Source organism: Etheostoma cragini, chromosome 1, assembly GCF_013103735.1.
Source record: "Etheostoma cragini isolate CJK2018 chromosome 1, CSU_Ecrag_1.0, whole genome shotgun sequence".
NCBI classification, from domain to species: Eukaryota; Metazoa; Chordata; class Actinopteri; order Perciformes; family Percidae; genus Etheostoma; species Etheostoma cragini.
In genome coordinates this window covers 23940432-23961411 of record NC_048407.1, presented here as the reverse complement: position 1 = coordinate 23961411, position 20980 = coordinate 23940432, and the positions used below count along the sequence as shown (strand labels likewise).

At 38.3% G+C, this 20980-nt stretch overlaps 1 protein-coding gene across 1 annotated transcript in view; it reads left to right on the top strand.

Annotated features, from left to right (window-relative positions):
* Positions 1–20980, top strand: part of ush2a (Usher syndrome 2A (autosomal recessive, mild)) — a 203705-nt gene that overhangs the window by 96073 nt on the left and 86652 nt on the right. The window contains exons 43-49 of the mRNA XM_034877811.1: positions 1358–1520; positions 1605–1752; positions 4803–4960; positions 6545–6692; positions 9933–10088; positions 13017–13164; positions 17934–18076. Coding sequence (XP_034733702.1) covers positions 1358–1520; positions 1605–1752; positions 4803–4960; positions 6545–6692; positions 9933–10088; positions 13017–13164; positions 17934–18076 — 1064 coding nt within the window. The remainder of the gene's footprint in view (positions 1–1357; positions 1521–1604; positions 1753–4802; positions 4961–6544; positions 6693–9932; positions 10089–13016; positions 13165–17933; positions 18077–20980) is intronic.

Genomic DNA, 20980 nt, shown 5'->3' with positions numbered 1-20980 from the left:
TATATATATATATATATATATATGTATGTATGTATATGTGTGTAATTATTATTTCATTATTGTTTTGTCATTCTTAAAGTCCTGGGGCGATGATCACACACTTTCGATTTGTAAACTGTGAAAAGTGCACCAGGTTCCATCATTTGTATGTAAATCCAGTGATTTACACTGCGTGTTTCAAAACAGTGTTACTGCAGCACTAGGAGGAAGGTAGGATAACTTAAAATAAACGAACTTGCTCTCATAGAAACAGAAGTTTTTCATGGCTGCACAATCTTTTATACTAAATTATTTCTTTGTAGCTTGAACATCTCTCCAGCATTATCAACAGGCAGAAATCACATCACATTAAAAAGTACAGTGGAAAGACATTTATCATTAAGGCAAATTCAACAGCTCCTACAATCCCTTATTAGAATATTGAAAAAATGCAGTCACATATATTAGTATTAATAAATCAAACAAAAGAAAAAAGACCCAAACTTTATTATTTGCAGTTTAGCATGTAAAAGCTGAGATTAGGTCCCGATTGCCCTCTCTTTCACATGTTTGTAATGGATAGTCAAGAAGTTTCTAAATCTACATACCGTTTCTTATCCTCTCCCTCTTTCTCTCTCTGTTGGGGATGACCTTCCTGTTCTAAATATAGAAAAGGAGACACCTCTATCTGATAAAATAAACTGTGTACAGTATATGGGCTTCTGGGTCAAGTCTGAGAAACCTTAGTCTGTATTGTCTGTATTGTGTTTCCATCTCTACTTGAAGAAAGAAATACAATGATAGAAAGCCAACGTGTTTGTGCACACAATACACACACAGTCACAGGAAAAAGGACTGTCAAGGAAACCCTCAGATACTAAAACTGTTGCTCTGTCTCTTTCACAACCTTATTTTAATCAAATTGTAACCATCAATATAGACACACAATTATAGAAATGATAGAATATTTTAACTGAAGCCATCTGTGTTCAAAAGCAATGGCCATTCTTTTTTAATCACCACAACTAAAGTTATCTTTACAATCCAACATTTTAACTGGACTGGTCTTGTGCACCACAGTGAAGAACACTGTCAAAGAAAGTAGTGGTGGGGCTCTTTTTTACGTGTTTCTAAGAGTTTTTCATAACCATCAGACAGTCTGTAGTTAAACAGAAAAAACGTGTAGGATAAATATGTAGTTTTGGTCTCTTCAGAGGAATTTTGTCAATAAAAAGAGGGAATCATTTCTAAGTCTTAATTTTAATCAGTGCATTAACTTGATAGTACACATTTTTAATAAATATAGTGGAATAAAACATGAACTTAAGTGCAGTACTAAAGTAAAGGCATTTTGTTATTTTCATCTCCGCCTCTCCAGGTGGTCCCGTCCCTCTCAGGTGAATGGCGCTTTGGAGTTCTATTCCATCTTCCTGTCACATGATGGTGCAGGGCCTGTGCTAGCCTATAACAGCTCAGAACTTTTTGAAGACCACACACTCCGCAACTTAACCCCTGGAACAGCTTACACCGTCACGCTCGCCGTGAGTACCTTACTCTTTAATCTTTTTGATTTTCATTTGTCTCATTCATAAACCCATTAATGTGTGTGTGTGTGTTCACGTCAGGCCTGCACAGGAGGTGGGTGTACCTTAAGTCCTCCAAGCTTGGCACAGACTGAGGAGAGCACCCCAGAGAATGTTCCTGCACCGCTGGTCATACCTCTGTCCCCGCATGCACTCAACGTCAGCTGGACACCTCCTGGTACTCCAAATGGTAAGAGTACACTTTATCTGGCACATAGACAGACAGATACATGGCTAAGAACATTCAAATATACGTAAACATTTACCAACAGTGACATTAAAGAATAATGTAAAATGTTAACTAAATATCTGCAAAGACTTACAAGCTTTGATTTTGTTGTAAAAACATTTTTTTAATGAAATTTTCTTCGATAGAGGAAAGTAAAAAGAAAAACGTAGAATAGGGGAAAAATTCACAAGAATTTTGAGGATAACATTAGTTGAACTGGGGACTTAAATTCAGTGTCAGTATTTACCATCAGCCAGTCTATCACAGATATCAAGACCTTTACCATTGTACAGGTATCCCGTACGTGTGATTATGAAAGGTTTCAGATGAGTGTGCAAGAAATAAAGATTAAATTGTTAGAGAACAGGGACACTAGAAGAGAAACCTTAAGGAGAGGGCATAAAGGACTCAGAGAGAATGGGGAATGAGACAAAGACAGGGGAGAGAACATACAATTTGAGAAAGAGACTAACGGAGAGCGGGAATGAGGGGCAGTGCTTCACCAAGCTCCTTTAAGTGGATGAAAAGTGCTCCCTTTTGACTGAATAGAGAACTGCAGGCTGGAAGCACATAGACTCACAGGGGTAGCCTTTTTCCTGTTAGTGTTCTCTGTTCTTCTTACTTTCATTTAATTTATTTACAGCCAATTAACAACCATGGCACAGAGCTGGACAAGATGTGTTTGATGTATACAGTATTAGATGTGAATTTGAAATCCTGCTACTGGCTTGGAACTGTCTAGATAAAAAAGTAAACTTATTTGTGCATAACTGTTTTCTGTACTTTCTGAACAAGTGATTGGAGTGATGCATCATCAAACAGTACATCCTCACAATATTGCACAATATTGTTGTCCAAACAGTGGAAAAGAAAAGCCACATCTTGCTCTTACAACGTTTCAATATCCACACCTGTTTTTTAGTTAGATAAATATATTTATATAAAATCTTCAAAAGGTAATACAGCATGGGACACCCTTATATCTTAGGGGTTAAAACTGAACTGCAAAGTCCGAAAATCAAGTTTGGCTGGGGACTGTAGTTTCATCTCTCTCTCTCACCCTCATTTCCTGTAATCACAGCATTACATAGCATAAACATCAAGTGATCAGATGTCCTTGTGTCTTAATAAAACTCTTAAAAGTGCATAGTTCAATGCATCTTCAAATAACTAAAACATAGTAGTTTCATCTTACATGATCTACCTCGTGGTATACATTAAATAGTGGATGTTTTAACAAATACATCACAAACGTGAATCAAAAAGAACTATATTAACAAATGCACATCTTATGAACCCAAATGAATTGAGTGATAACAACTATCTGAAGATTTCCCACCCCATTTCACAGTCTCTAACATACAACATACCCCCACATATCAAATCTTATTGCCATGCTCGTTAGTATGTGTAATTCCATAAAGTGTGTGTGTAATGTGAATCGTGTGTGTTTTACGCTTAATGCCACATGAGTGCATTTCGCATCATAAACCATGTGATATGTGTGCATATTAGCCTGGATAAATTACTTAAAGCTTTTCTCATCTGATGACAAAAATTTATAACAAGGAGACACTTAATCATGATTACCCGATTATCTCATGCTTAAAAAGCTTTAATATTTGCTTAAAGAAGGGCTCAGTGCCTCTTTTTTTTCATTTAAATTTTTTTTTTTCATAAATGTACAGCAACAATGACAATCCTGATGGTGATGGGTTCCAAAGGAGTGAGATTCTGTGTCTCTCTCTCCCCCCTTCTCCCCAATTCCACAGGGATTTGTGGGGGATAATCCTCTCGGGGATTAGGTCGGGGCAACACGCAGACAAAGAGGGGAAATAAGCCTGTTATGCATTCGCTGCTTCATTTCCCAACCTGTCTTTATTACAACCTATACTGATATGGGCTTATTCACAAGCACACAGAGACGTCCGCACACATATACACACATCCACTCTCACACGCATGTGATTGGCCACATTAAGAGCTTCCAAGATATAGTTGGCGTCCGTGGGGTTTTTGTGTCTTCATTTCCCTGATAGGTGTGTATATCTGTATTAAGCAATAATAAAACCCACACATGATTAAAGCAGAATAGAATCTTAGTTCTTAGGACTGATCTTTTGAGCCCCCTGTATGCATATTTATTAAGGAAAAGCACATTTGGCACCGTACTGTTTCTTTTTTTTTTTTATTAGGTGGATGTAATGTAATGTAATTATTGTGCCCATGTATGTATGTGTATGAACAGGTATGAGTTATCATCTTTGTGTGTGTGTGTGTGTGTGTGTGTATCTTTGTGTGCCTGTAGGGATGGTCAGTGTGTGTGTCTGTGAATGAGTGCTCACCTATTTGCACTCACATACCACATTTGTGTGTGCAAGTTCGTTCCAGGACTACTGTCCTTTAGAAGGTCTTTTTTCCATGCCTTTGGTTACATTTGTCGTTTCAGTATTGTTTTCATCATTGAATCACACTAGGACACATATGACTGGCAGGTCTGGAGTCCCTTAGTCCGTTTTTATTTGCATTTTAATCCAATGACCTAGACAGCATCCCAACATTGCAAAGCTCGCTTTGCAATTTGAATTTGTCGTAAGCTGGACACAATCCTACAATGTATAAGGTTAGCATTGGCAATAGTGCATGATTAGGATCAGAAAAGAAATTATGTGGACAACCTAGAATACAAATTCTGAAAATGATGCCATTTACAAATGTTTTGTTTCATAGTTAGACTTAGGGTGATGAGATTGTGCTGACAGAGGTGGTTTAGGGCAGGGAATGAATGCAACACATTTATTATGTTTACAACGTGAATAATGTCTTGTATAGAGATATTCACATACACAACCTCTTTAGGGACAATAAACACTAAAACTTGTGTACAGTCACTCAGGAAAGCTCCAGTCACTAGTGGCCTGACTAAGATGTTAAGCTTACTGTGGCATAAAAACGGTTTGCTCATGCCATTTTTATTTTTCATGTCATTATCAGATGTGTTCTTTTCACAGGCATTATCACCAGTTATGGTCTCTGGCTGGATGGACTTCTCATTTTAAACTCCAGTTCCTTCCAGAGGTTCTTTGTGGTGGAGGGACTCTCTCCGTGGACCCGACACCTACTCAGGCTGCAGGCCTGTACAGCACAGGGCTGTGGCAAGGGACCAATGGTCAGTGGACATCTTACAAGATAACACACTAATTCAGTTATTGCTTAATAGGATACACTGCAATATCATTTGTGATATTTTTAAGACAAGCATGCTTTTATAAGCCATTGCTGTTGTTTTTCTGCATAGTGACGATTGAGTACTCAAGCAGTGTTGGCAATTCTAAAACATGTTTGTCTTTGCAATTTCTGCAAAAGCTCTTCTATTTTCTGTAAACTTCTGAGCTCACTTCTTAGTGTCTTAATGCACAATATTTATTTATAAACTGCAGTTTGCACTAAAAACACATAAAACTCTACTTCTGCAAAATACAATTTTTTTTTTCTCCAGACCTACGGAACACTTTTTGGAGCATTTAGTTCAGCAAAAGTAAAAGCTCCATAAAATTCACTATTGAATGAATCAAATCACATTTGGTGAAACAAAACAGCCAAGGCAGCAAAATTTATATTTTTCTGATGCAGATTATCGCTGTAACTAGCCAACACATGGAAACATGGGTTCACATATGGGAATACCTACTCAGAGACTTTACAAAGTGTGTGTGTGTGTGTGTGTGTGTGTGTGTGTGTGTGTGTGTGTGTGTGTGTGTGTGTGTGTGTGTGTGTGTGTGTGTGTGTGTGTGTGTGTCATAAAGGTGATCGATTTTCCCGGCTCAATAACGAGGTTGGCGTGGTGACAGTGACATTTGGTAGCAAATGCCACTCCACGCTCAACGATGTCTGTGACAACAGGCCATATTTTGGGGCATTTTTCCAATACGGACGCCATATTTAGTCAAACGCCAGGAGAATAGCTGACCCAGCAGAACAGGAGAACAAGAAGGTGGGAAGGGGAGGGGTAAGAAGAGGATGAAAGGGAGAAGAGGAGGTGACAGGGTGGATGGGAAGGAGAAGAAAGGAGTCAGGCAAGAAGGGAGTTTAGGGATAAAAGAGTGAAATCATGAGGATAGAGCAAATAGTCAAATTGAGAGATGAGGTGGAAAGTGAGAATGTGAATGGCAGCAGAGAAGAGAGTAACAGGGGCATGAGACTGGAGAACAGAGCAGGTTGATGGTGGAAAGAAAGAAGGAGCAGTGTGAGTGGACTGAAAGAAAATAGAGGAATGTGACAGGAGAGACAGAGAGAGAAGGGGAAATAAAAAAGAGAGAAAAGTCATCAGCTGATCAGCCTCAGCTGCGGGTCTGACGTCAGCAGCACACACCTGCAGAGAATCACACACCAGAAGACAACACACAAAACACAAGACATGGCACGTAACATACAAGTAGAAGTAATATGGGCCAGATGTGTAGACTGGTTTCATTTCAAACTCAAGATGGTTGAAGTATTATGTTGTAACACATATTTAAATCCAATCAGTGAAATATGACAAATTGATTACCCTTATCAAATGGGGACATATTTTATTATATTTTTCATATTTCAAAATTGCATCTATAACAATTAATTGTGTGAGTAGACCTTTAGTTAAAAAAAGAACAATACTGTGTAGATAGATTGTTGTAGGTGCACACGTTAGATGTTCGTTCTTCTGTGCATTTGAACATAAGTGTACTTGTTTGTCTTTTTTTCTTTAAATCAGGTGGAGATGCGTACCTTAGAGATGGCCCCAGAAGGCCCAATACTGTTGGATCTGACCAATCAGAGCTCTCGATCACTCCGAGCTCGCTGGACAGCTCCACCAAGACCTAATGGGAACCTCAGCTACACACTGTACTACAAAAGCAAAGGTAACACATACAGCTGTGTGCGCTCCCTCTCTCTCTCTTTCGCTCTCTTTTTTTTCCTCTCTCTCTCTGTCTCTTACCCTCGCCCACACGCACTAACTACAGACTCTGCATAAACAGTAACCCTGAACATACACACCTGGCAGCACACATACATAAATACATGCACAGGTAATACACAATGTCACATATTAACCAAGCAACTAACATTTAGAATACCATACTCTGGTACTTAAAGACTTGAGGACTTAAAGACAGCTTTAGTAGCTTACTAAACCTGCCACATTTTCTTTGTGGCTCCACTACACATCCAGCTATTCATTATATACACTGCTGTTGAGTTTGAGACTTGGGGGTTTTATAAGACCATAACATATCACTACTCAAACCTCAAAAACTACCCTAGAAAGGTGTGTCTTGACATTTTGCCTTTGCTAGACTGTAATGCTCTCAGATCAGGCTTCCCTGGAGGCGTAGTGGACATAAAAAATAGAGGTAAAGAGTAAAAACGGCTTCTCTATAGGTCTCATTCATGCTGGTCAGTGCTGTCAAAGCATTATAGCAAGTTGTTACCTTTAAAGCATGCCAGAAATGCTTTAAGGCACTAGTCCATCAAAAAACAGAAGAATCTGTAAAGTTTTGTTCTTACTTACTTATTAGGTAGCAAATAAAGGGACATATCATTTCAGATCACAGTTAAAAGACACACAAAATCAGCGCAGAGTTTCATAATTCGGGCCTTTGCTCCAGTAATTAGTACTTTGATCTTTTCATTTGCAAGCAATTGTTACATTCACTGTATCCAATATACTGAAACAGTACAGAATCATTACAGTTGACAAAAATGTACAGCTATATGGATATAAATAATAATGTATTAAAAAAATGGTTACTGACAAAGAAACAGGAAAATTGGTATGTCATAACAGGAAAAGTGCATTTGTTATTAATAAAATAACCATGACTGCATTGCCTTTATGGCCTGGTATTATTCATTCTGGCTCACTGGCATGGCTCACATTGATAACTAGGACACTTAATGGAACTGAGCCATCATTAACAGTTGGTTTCACCTGTGATTTTACTCCTATTATAAGTCAAAGTGTCTTTCAGGAAGAAGGTTTATATACTCTGTAACACAGAAAAGTGTACTGTGATTGACCACATAAAAAGCTACACTGACATCTCAAAGTACTAGAATGACAAACATTTCTTGTGATCAGTATTAATTCTCAGGTCATTTACAACTTTACCTGGAGGTCTCTGGGAAAGTAAAACTTTAGTGCTGTGATGAAAAGAACTACTCGTAATAGATAGAATGATTTTTAAAATCTAAACTTTAAAATGCTGGACTAAATATACTCATAATTAAAGGAACAAAAAAAGGCTAAAGTTACACACAACAGCCTCAATGAAAAAACAAGACATAAACAAACAAACAAAGACATTAACGCCACTTAATCTTCACATAGCAAATAGTTTTCTGCTATGTTAATGTTCTGAAAGTCGAGTACACCCCCTTTCAGATAAGATTTTTGCTTTTGAAAACTATTAAATGGTGTTGGATCAAATAAAACTTCAAGTTATAACTTTTATTAAAAAAAAGATTAATTTTACTTGTCTCTATGTACTCTATGATAACTGAAAATAGAAATCATTTCCCACAACAAAACAGACAACTTAGACAGAATCCACTGTTTTCATTGGGACTACTAACAGCACCTTTCCTCTGATAGTAAAAGTGCTCAGTGGTGGAAATGAGTGTATACTTATTTTGTTATATAGGAATCACTATGATGCTGCTTGGTTTTCCTAGAGTAATATTTATTATTATTCATAGTTCTTAGGCATGATACATTAGTCACGGCTATTTTCTTTCAATTTAATTTCATTTATAGCGTCAAATCACAACAGACGTTATCTCAGGACACATTTTACAGATAGAGTAGGTCTAGACCACACTATAATTTACAAAAACTAAGGCAAAACCTGAGCCAGTCTACAAAAGGTTGGTAGAGGAATCCAACAACTATGAGGAGAAGCAGAGATAGTGAGTGCATTTAATATTATTACCATTTTCAAGACCGCTAAGTGGGGTAGTTAAGTGAGTTCTTTGTTTTCATAGATGAGTAGAACAGGATAATATGGACGCAGATACTGTACACACTTGTACACTTACACACACAAACACACTCCTCACCAACTCAGACTGAAAGTCAGGCATGAGATGGGGAAGTAAAAGAAGGAGTAATCAACCTGGAGTAGTGTAGTAAAGACAAGGTTTTCCATTGCCAGGGACTTCTGAGAGGAGATGATATAGGACTCAGAGCAAAACAGTGGTATGAAGATGGAAGGAAGAACAAAGACACGTATTGGTAAACAAGAGGATACAGAGGGAGGTGAGATGAGAAGCTCATATTTCCATAGACGTATTAGAAAAGATTGCAAGTAAGAACATGAAGAACAACAAAACAGCGGATGAGACTAACAACATAGAAAAGGAGAACTGGACATGGAAATAAAAGGGGAAGAATAAAATTGAACAAGATGAGAACATGAGCATGGGGAAACAGCAGAACACACAATCATCCTTAAACCCACACGTATTCAGCAAGTCTCTCTCTCTTTCTCGTTCTCGCTCTCTCTCTCTGTCAGAAACACACATACACACACACACACAAACACACTCACACACACACACACAGCCAGTCAGGGACTTTGATCTGCTTCTCACAGAGGAAGAGATGGATTAAAATGAATGGAGAGAAGGATACAAGAGGTGTGGAAGAAAGAGAGATGGGGTTTTGCTTTAGTTACCCACAAACCCTTGATTCTTTGATACACACTGCCTTTATCTGTTCACACAAAACTGATGTGTGTGTGTGTCAATCTAAATATATTGGATAGGCTTACATATTGTAATTTTCTGATCTTTTTTCTTTGACTATCCTTGCATAGCCTGGGTATGGAGACCTCTCTCTTTTGATCACTCTCACTTAATTTCAGTCAGTATTCCACTCTCTTGAACTTCCACTCAAACGCCTCTATTCTTTCTATGTTGTTGAGTGTATCTTTTATAAATCGCTATTTTTAGCCATCACAGTAATGACCCTAATTAATAAATGTGCCATGAAAACAATCGGATGCACAACATTCGCATCTTCCACCTCCTTTTTCAGATACATACCCCGATGCTTGGCCTAGCACCTTACATGTCTCTTTGTGGGACTTTCTGTCTCTTAGATGGTGATGGTGTGTTGGATGGAAGTTCAGCAGCAGGCGGCTGGTTGTCCGTGACTGATCTGCAGCCTTACACCAACTACAGCTTCTGGATCAGAGGTTGTAACACAAAGGGATGTGTTGAGAGCCTGCCACTCAATGTTACTACACCCCCAACAGGTACACACACATAGAAACCCAGGGGTTCTCCTGCCACCAGACTTCATTTTATAAACAGGATTTTCAATAGAAATCTAAATCTGCACACACATACTTTTGATCAGATACATACTTAGAAAATAACTAAGTATAATTGTATGGTTATGGAATCCATTACAAAAGGTGGTTTTGTCCACCACTAAATTGTGTATGATCTGATTTAAATTGCTATAATTGTACCTTTGTTTCTGACTCTACACACAAGCCATGAACAATTGTAACATTTGTATGTCATTACTCTGATTTTAATTGCCATTATATGAACTGGAAAGGTTCATTTTTATAGCATGCCATGCAAAAGAGAAGAAAAAAAACAATTATTCAATGAGTAGCAGTGACAAACACAATCATACAGACACGCACACACATCATTGACTTCAGTTAATGGTCTGAACACATATTTCTGATTTACACAGCGTTTGTGCGTTTGTGGATGTGTCTTTGTAATTGTGTAGAATGCAGGCTGATTGTGCATACTGATAAATGCCAAAGCTGATCAGAGCAGTCTGGGGATAATGGTAACCAGGCAGCAACACGTACACCTATAGACACACATTTTTACCACTTTAGCTTATGCTATATGTATGTACAATCGTGTTGAATACACACACACACACACACACACACACACACACACACACACACACACACACACACACACACACACACACACACACACAACACACCACACCACACCACACCACACCACACCCATGTCTATGTCAGAGAACAACAAAAGACAGACTTTGGAAAGTTCTACTGTTCAAGTTCAAAACAAAGGCATAAGAAAGTATAAATTTTAAATACCAGACGTTTCCTCTCTTTCTATCTCTCTCTCTACCCCTGTGCCTCTGGCATCTCTTTAGACTTCTTTAAGGCAAACTGTCTTGATGCGTCCTTGTTCTATGAAAGAACAGAGGGAAGATAGTGGAGCAATAGACAGAAGAGCAGAGGAGGAGGAGAGCAGAGAGAGAGAAGTGAACATAAAAGTGCATAGTTTAAAACGATTAGTGACACCTCTGATATTGTACCTGCTAACACAGCATGAGAGAGACACAGGCTCACCAACGGTGTGCGTCTTTGTGATGTATGTGTTTTGTGCATATGTGTGTGTGTGTCGGAGAGGGAGAAATCAATGCATGTTTCAAGAATTACACACACTCAGAGAATGATAATTATACTGATCTACTGATTATACTTATCTACTAATTATCGATTCAACTGATTGATAATGTATCAAATCCTTTTTTAGCTGTAAAATCATTTCTATTAAAAAGCTAATCCTAAACTAAATTTAAAAAAAATTACACTCATTAAGCTTGGAAAGACATCACTAGTGCTTTAGCACTACTGTGTAGTTGCATACGGACTCTAACAATCTAATCAAGTCGAGTTGATGTCCACAATAATATAGTACACATAAAATAGTTAAGAAACTGAAAAGAAACACAGACTGAGCTTGATATCCATAAATACTGAATGCAAGTGGGGTTGTTTCAACTGTTTTTTTTTTTTTAAACCATTCCAGTTAATTAATTTTTAGTTTTTGTTCTTTTGTTTCTGCATTTTCTGTCCTTCTTTTAAACGGATTGATAAAAAATGAGTCAGAAACTTTTAAGCCCCAACAGCTTATACACCAACAGACACAAATACACAGAAATAGAGAGCAAGAGACAAGTTGGACATGCGGGTTGTGACACAACCTCAAACACAGGTGGGCCTTAAAGAAATGTGAAAATGTATTTCTGTCACGTTTTTTAAATGTGTACATAACAATATGTAAATGTGAATAAGAGTGAAGATTTATGTTTGTTAACCAGTGTTAAAAGACCATTTCAAGGAGTGTGTGTGTGTGTGTGTGTGTGTGTGTGTGTGTGTGTGTGTGTGTGTGTGTGTGTGTGTGTGTGTGTGTGTGTGTGTGTGTGTGTGTGTGTGTGTGTGTGTGTGTGTGTGTGTGTGTGTGTGTGTGTGTGTGTGTGTGTGTGTGTGTGTGTGTGTGTGTGTGTGTGTGTGTGTGTGTGTGTGTGTGTGTGTGTGCGTGCGTGCGTGCGTGCGTGCGTGCGTGCGTGCGTGCGTGCGTGCGTGCGTGCGTGCGCCCCTGCCATCTGTAGGATAAGATGTCTCCAGCAATCAGTCTTGTTGTAGTGGAAAGAGAGCAATGTGTTTGATTGAAGGGTCACTTTATACATCGGAGGGCCTACTCTTATTTTGCATAGTCAACACTACAGCTACTCTCATTTCCTTCTTCTATTTGTTGTCCTTATCTCTTTACTATTCTATCTTTCCATGCACGTTCTCTGTTTCTGTTAAGAGCACGGCTATCACACTGAATCAAGATGTTTTTACTGATTTTCCAACACTAGCACTGTGCTATCATGCTTAGCTGGAAAAGAGGGGCACTGTTGAGAGAGTGGGGTCATTACAAGTTCCTATGTGTTTGTGTGTGTGGGCAAAAAAGAAAGAGAGAAATCTTAGTGGTTGTATATCTATGAATCTTAAATCGTAGTGGTTGTATATCTATAAATCTGGCGGCTCTTTATGGGTCCCCCAGCCTCCTTTTATAAGGAATAATTTTTCTTTGCTTTTATTTCCCCACCCTAGTTTTGTTCTTAGCTTCTCTCTCTTCGCTTCTGTCTCATCTTTCCTAGATGGAGGGCAGTGCCATCTGTTTAGGATGCAGTTCACCGATGAGATTGATGTCAATATAACATTGATCTAACTTTTATAATCTGTTTTTGTGTTTGGTTTTCTTGCTGTCTTGTTTGTTTTACTTCTCAGCTGTCTTCATTTCATCCCTCCATCTCTTTTTCACCACCTCCATCCTTCCTTTATCATCTGTTCCTTCCTCCTGTCTTCCTCTTACCATCTTGTCTCTCCCTCTCTTCATAGCCCCTGATGGGTTGTCACCTCCAAGGCAGGCCCATGCAACTAGTACCAGTCTTAATGTATCCTGGTCTGCTCCTGCCCACTCAAACTCACCAGGCCCACTCCGTTACAGCCTGCAAATGAGGACTTCTCCTCAGAGGCCTGTACTAAGGTGAGAGAGTTTAATTATTTTTAGATTTAAAAAATGTACAGACACAGTAGATAAACCAGTGGATAAGTTTGCACAGTTTTCCACAGCACATGCAAGTGGTCTGAGACAGAGGTATGTGAATATTAATAAATAACAATCGGAGCACGACAGACACATGCAAAACTCTCATATGTATCACATATATATATATATACACAGCTAAAATATGTGTACACACAAATATGCATACACATGTACGTACATATTAAGGGGTACATTATACAGCTCAGCCAAAAATGTCACATCAATATGACAGACCATCAGAATAACAGAGAGGAAATGAGCTGAAGAGATGGGGGTAGAGTCAAAAAGACAAAAAATCAAAGAGCATGGGCAGAGAGAGAGGTAAAGAAAATGTGATAGAATAAAAAGAGAGACAGGGTGTGCATCTGATATGTATTCATTACATGCTTCCTGACAACAAATTGCAATTTAATCCAAGAAGAGGAGGCTCTCATTCTATGGTAATAAATAAATGACTAGCTACATGTATTATATATCAGACAGCCATGCCCTCCTCTTCCTCTACTATGGAAATCTCATTGTTCCCTGATTTATTCATTCATTCATCCCTTCTATCCATCTGATGCTAAATGGTCAACGGCCCCACATTTGTGACAATATTCTTTTATTTTGCCCCAGATTCCTTTGTATGATTATATGATATGAGATCAGGTATGACATGGGACTGTGATCAACTGCTATACAAATGTTGTACATATTGCCAAGATAGCCACTGTTAGTGACTAAATGAAACTTGTCTCCTGACACTTCTGTAACATCAGACTTAAAATAAAATTGTAAAATTATCATATAGACTAACCCCAATTCATACACAAAATGTTCAGTACAAAACATTTCTGTAAAGGTAACCTTTGGTTACTAAAGACTAAATTACTACTTTGTGGTCATTAAGATCTGTGTCATTTTTATTTCCTAGACATTCAACCTGGAATGCTCGCTGCACGTACACTATGGGGGTTTGTAGCACTTAATGATACGATAGTTTTGCTAAAAATTTAATTATGCCTGAAAATGTAATAAAGTTTGCACTTAACCTGATCAAAAATGTAATAAAACCCAATCTGAAGTGATTGTTTTTGTAATAACATTTTTTTATCGATACTGTAATAACTTTCAAGGGCCATTGTTTTTCAAAACTGATGATGTAATAATTTTAAAGGATAATGTAATAATGTAAAAAGTATGCTTTTTTAAATTTAAAGTGTGAATGTAAATGTCAATTTTATTTCTATAGCACATTTAAAAAAATAAAAGTTGACCAAAGTGTTGAACAGGGTTGATGTTAAATACATAAATAACAAGTGTAAAAATTACTACAACCAAAGTAAATCACAGGGAAACAAAACAACACCACTTTAAAACATTAGAAACCAGGTTAACAAAGGTTAAAAGCTACTGCAAAAAGGTGCGTCTTAAGCAGCGATTTAAACGTTTGTAGGGTCTGTGCAACTTTAATATTCATGGGGAAGTTGTACCATAGGATGGGGGCACACCCCCTGCAAAGGCTCTATTGCCCTTATTTTCTGGCTTTGATCTTTGGACATCCAAGAGCAGCTGATTAGTTGACCTCAGTGTTCTGCCTGGAGAATAGTGGCATAAAAGATCAGCCAGAGAAGATGCCGCCAGACCAGTTAAAGCCTTAATAACAAGCAATACAATTTTAAAATCTATTCCATAACAAACAGAAAGCCAGTGGAGGGGGTTCAAGGCTGGCGTTATGTCTTCACGTTTTTTTGTTAAAAGGCGAGCATCTGCGTTTTGGTCTAACTGGAGACGATTTAAAGATTTCTGATGTAGACCCATGTATCATGAATTACAATAATCTAGCCGAGCAGTGATAAAAGGTCTTTGGAAGAAAGATAGGCCTTTATTTTAGCTAGAAGTCTTAACTGGAAGAAGCTAGTCTTTATGACTGCACTGATTTGTTTACTGAAAGTGTGTGAAAGTGGTGTCAAAAATAACACCAATATTTTTAATAGAGGATCAATTTTGGGAGGCTAAGGGGCCCAAAGTGCCAAGACGGTCACCCAGTGCGTCTAAACGTCCAATCATTCAGAGGGAGGAAGTTTAACTCTATCCAGGTTTTCACCTCCTTTAAGCAGTCTAACAATGGCTGCACAGACTCTTTGGTTATAGATTTCATAGGCATGTGGATTTGGATATCATCAACAAAACAGTGATAGATGTTTTATTTCTGAAAAATGGAACCCAGTGGCAGCATATACAGTGAAAAGAGGATAGGGCCCAGAATAGAGGCTTGAGGGATTCCTCAAGTGAGAGGAGACGCTGACAAAGAGTGTTCAGTTAAATGAACAGAGAAGCTCCTATCAGTCAGGTATGACTGGAACCATTTCAAGAATATACGTTTGATACCTACACAGGGTTCAGAGCAAGATAAAAAGGATTGTGTGATCCACAGTGTCAAAGGCGGCAGTCAGGTATAGAAGCACCAGAACAGCAGAGTTGCCTGAATCTACCATTAAAAAGAGATAATTAAAAACCCTTAAAAGGGCTATTTTAGTACTGTGGCGTGGTTTTTAGCCAGACTGGAAATTCTCCTGGATGCCATGGTTGTTGAGGAATGTTTGTAATTGGATTAGGACTATTCTCTTCAACACTTTCAAAAGAAAAAGTACTTTGGAAATAGGCCTGTAGTTAGAGAGAACGTCAAGATCCAGATCAGATTTTTGAACAAGAGTTTGCACTACAGCATGTGTAAAAGCAGCTGGGACACACCCCACACTCAGACACTCATGTATTTATTAAAATAAGAATGCTGGACCCAAAAGTATTCAAAACGTCCTTTAAAAGACGTAAGGGAAGGATATCTGAGGGACAATTTGTGGGCCTGAGACTCCAAACTATCTTAGTGAGGAGAGTGATACAGACTCAAACTGCTTACAGGCAGCTGAGTATGTAGGAGGGACTGACAGAGGAGGTTGGTAAAGATCTAAGTGTGGGAACAATTTGAGCTGCATTGCTAGGATTTATAAGGGAGTTAAGATTTTTTTAAAGAACCTGGGGCCTATGATTATTGTTGGAGACAGTGTTGGATATAAATTTAGTTTTAGCAATGTTTATACGGCTCTCTGATACCTTGCAAGGCAGTCTTTTAGAATTTCTAGGGAGACCTGGAGCTGGTCTTTTTTCCATTTCCTTTCAGCTTGTCTACAAGTACGCCTAAGAGAGTGGGTTGTTATTTAACCATGGTTCTAAGGATGTTTTTAGTAAATTTAATTCTAAAAGGAGCAAGTGTCCAGGATGTCAGTGCAGGTGGAGCCAACGGAGGAAATGAGCTCCTCAGCACTGAGACCATAGCCACCATCCAAGTTACAGAGTTTAGATACTATAAAAGCATTTGCAAAGTGCAGCGTAGTTGAAGGGTTGATCACATGCTGAAGACGAGTAGGCTTACAAGCTGCGATCCTGGAGCTGGTGATGGTAGCAGTGTGCAGAACTGCCAGATGATCGGGTATACCGGTGTTACAGATTTCCTTAATGTGGACACAGAGACTGTGCGACAGTACAAGGTCCAATGTGTGACCTTTTTCATGTGTTGGGCGTGTCACTGACTGGTTAAGATTGAAAATCAGTAAGATTCAGAAAATCTTTGGCCAAAGGAGGAAGAAGTTCTGAGAAAGGACTATACTCACCAGCATGGAGCCAGGTTTCCGCCAAGAACATAAAATCCAATTCCTGAGAGGAGAAAAAGTTATTGAGCAGAAACAATTGTATACACATTGTATAATACTGTTGGTGTCATCAGCCTACTATAAAGACTAACTTTTGACGCTGATTCCGATTTGAAATGGTCAAGAGATGCAAAGTTAATCCATATCAAAATCCATGGGAAAAGAACTCACCCATACCTATGCTGATTGGTTGTTGTGCAAGGATTGTTCGTTAGACCAGAGAGGATGTTAGATTAGACACAAGATTGACAAAAGAAGATCACTAACATAACACAAACGAGCGAGAAGGGCAAAACAGTCACAATTCAATCTCCAAGACATGTTTTCCATCTCAGTCTACAGTGATTCTTATTGAAAAAAATATTATTACAAAATTAATCAGGTCATTGTCTTAAATTACATTATTTACATATACATTATTCAAATTATTTCATTATTCTGTTTTACTACTTTTTCACTCAGGTTGAATGCAAATTGTATTACATCTTCAGGTAATTATTACATTTGTGAGTGCCACAGCTGCTAAATGTGCGAAAAATGGTTTGTCTGTTATTCGCAAAAAGTAGAGTTCTTTTCATTTTGGGTAACATGAGCACGCAAAGCCGACCAACACATTCTAAGGAGCTGTCTAGTGCTGAATCTCTGAGATTGGCAATAAGAGTGATGGTGGAAAAGTTGAAACAGAAAACATTTAGGCTAAGCTAGAAATTAAAGATTTGCAAAATTGTAATATAAAGCATAGCATAATTAGAATTAGATAGATAGATAGATAGATAGATAGATAGATAGATAGATAGATAGATAGATAGATAGATGGATAGTTGACATTGACAGTGGGAACACTAGATATGTAATACTCTAGCTCCAGTACACATACATTTTCACGAGCAAGTACCAAATCACCATGTAAAGTATGGTGCTGTCCCTCTTTGACCACCTGTTTGAGTAAAGCACAGCATATTTTGACAAGATCCCAATGCCTGTCAGTAAATGTGTATTTGTGTTTCCCCTTAGGCTAATGGAAAACGCAACAGACACTTTTTCCTACCATGTAGATAGCCTGTCACCGTACACCCTGTATGGCTTTAGAGTGGTGGTCTCACACACACATGGGCAGACAGCCGGGCCATGGGCAATCCTGCGCACCGCAGAGGACAGTAAGTACATAGACTCATACACACAAGTGCACATACTTGTTACTTACAGATGCATGACATGATACAGACAATGGAAAAACAGCACAAGAGAAAAGCCATTGATGAATAACCATAAACATTGGTGGTTAAACAAACTTGTTTGTAGGTCAGATACACACTCAGTACTGCTGTTCTTTAGCCAACCTGTTGCCAGTGGTTGTTGTTCCATTGTTTTTTTTATACTGAATTGTGCAGCCCGGGTGCTTGTGTCAGCAGTCCAGCCAAGTTTTGCAAGTGACTGGCTGACAGATGGCTGGCAGCAGCTGGTTATTAGTTGGCCTCTGCTGTCAGTTGGCCGTCAGTGCTGCTGAGTCAAAGTTAAAGTCAAGGAGTTTGACATATCTCCTGATTTTAGGTGATGATCTAAACAATAGCCACACACATTAAACATATGGCCTGTGGTTTAAAAATCAGTTCCCCTGCCCAGTTTTCTTTTATTCTCTGAAAGTCTCCAAGGTTTTCTTTTATATAAGTGTATTAATTTCTTGGTGTTAGTAGAGGCAGTCAATATGATCAAGGCAATAACGAAGAGAGATTCAGAAAGGAACATATTAAAAATAAAACATAGGGACAAGCAAGATAGGGTGAAACACACTGACAAAGAAATTTGCATACTGTAAGGTGTGTGTCTGTGTGTGAGTGACCTAGCCAGTGTCATTGTGGGCTAATTGCTGTAATAGAATCATATTAGCCACTGGAACAGCCTCCTCAGTGCAAAGTTATAAATTAATTAGTACCACGCTATTATCACATACATTATCATTAAGCAGCTGAGATTTGCATACATAAGATACATGCACATGTATACACACTGTAATGTGTACACATGTATGTGCAGTGTACGTTTACATACACATTCACACAACACTGCTGAACGCGCACACCTATTCCGACACACACTTTTGCAGAGACATTTAGGATGCATTACATTATTGCCCATGCTTTTCTCACTGCTACTCAGAATATAATTCCCTCTAGCAAGCAAGCACACACTAAAACAGACTAAGCTTTTACTACATGTTTCTACATATACTCAACAATTACAGATAGGGTGGACAATATTTATGTTTTTGTCTGTGTGTACAAATGTGTTTTCATTTAGAGAGAGAAAATGATTGTGAATTTCCTACACTATTCTCTCTGTGTAGTTGTGTGTTTGTGCGCCTTAAAACTAGTATATTCCAGCAAATATAACATGATCATGAAGTTTAATGCAGACCACCTCATCCCCAAAAACCATTCTGATTCTTTGCTTTTTTTATGCCACCAACTTTCATTTCTGTTTATCTGGAGCTGGACTAGTGGGGTTGAAGTTAAAAAAGTCTACAAAACAAACTACATAGCAAATCTATCTCTATCAATAATATATGGTTTTATGCTTTATCATAAAACACAAAAGCACAAAACATTGGCAAGCTGCTTAATCCAGTTTACACACAACTTATTAGCCAGTATAATAAATAATTATTTAATGTGTGAGATCAATCAATCAATCAACATCAATGTGTTTTCTTCTCTGCCCTAAATTAAATCAGTCTGTTATACAAATTCATCCCATTAACAGCTCCTTTTGTCATTTTGATCTCAAAAAATTACTCACAACTTTCACTAACTTACAATTAAATCTTACATCCAGTCATGGAGTACATACTATTGTGTCCAATACACACATTACACACAGGCCTGAATTACACACACATGCTCAGTTCCTATACATACACTAAATGGAGAGATGTAAGAGTAAGGGGGCTGCCCATGCAAAGGCGCCCCGAGCAGTTAAGGCTTCGGTGCCTTGCTCAAGAACACCTTGGCAGTGCCCAGGAGATGAACTGGCACCTCTCCAGCTACGCCCCACAGACTGAGCTACTACCATATATCATAAGGCTAATAGTTATTATGGCATTTTTGTTGTCTCAGTTCAGTGCAGTTCATACATACAGCATTCACTCTTACAAAGAGTAAATACCTAAGCATACATGCACACAAACGCATACAAGCCTTAATACATATGCTCAAGTGATCTTAATATACATTTTTATCTAGTGGAGTCCTTTGAGTTTCACACCATTTAGAAGGGTCCCCCCAAGCCTGATGTGTGTTTGGAGGTGTGAGCTATAAGCTTGCAAGCTTTTCACTTTATTGTACTGTAAATACTGTACTATATGTTGACATGGACCTTCATCAATAATAAGGATTTGAGTATCTCATTATTTGTATCTTTTTTTTCCCCACAGTCTTTTTACTTTTGTCATACCTCTTTCTTTTTTACTCTTTCTCTCTTGAAACTTGAAAAGGCATAATGAGAGGCAGAGTGGGTCTCACCTTTTCTCTTTGACAGACTTGCCCTTAAGTATTTACAAGAGAGCAAAGGGGGGGAGAGAAAGAGAGGAGAAGACAAAAAGACTATAAGAAATGGATAGAAAAAGTGAGGAAAGAAAAATTGTGAAAGCAAAAAGGTAAATGAGGAATTGAGGAAAAAAAGAAGAGAAGAAAAGAGAAGGCTAATGACAGAACAGAGAAAGAGACCCACGCTTCTTCCTTTCTTTTTTATCATTCCATTAAAGTTTTATATGCATCTTTTTAATGTAATTTGGCCCCTATGAATTCCTGCCGCTGCAGAACAGACAGACGGCTCCTGTGAACATAAACTCTAGCCGTGTTGGACAGCTCCCTTTCCTCTGTCTTCTCCCATGTTCACACTAGCTAAGTGATCTAACAGAGTATGCATGTGTGTGTGTGTAGGGAGACGTGTGTATGTGTTATAGAGTGTTATAGGGAGTATGAATAAAGCAGTTTTGAGAAAATGATCTTAGGCAAGCTGTCTTAGAAAGAGTGTGTGTGTGTGTGTGCGTGTGGGGGGGGGGG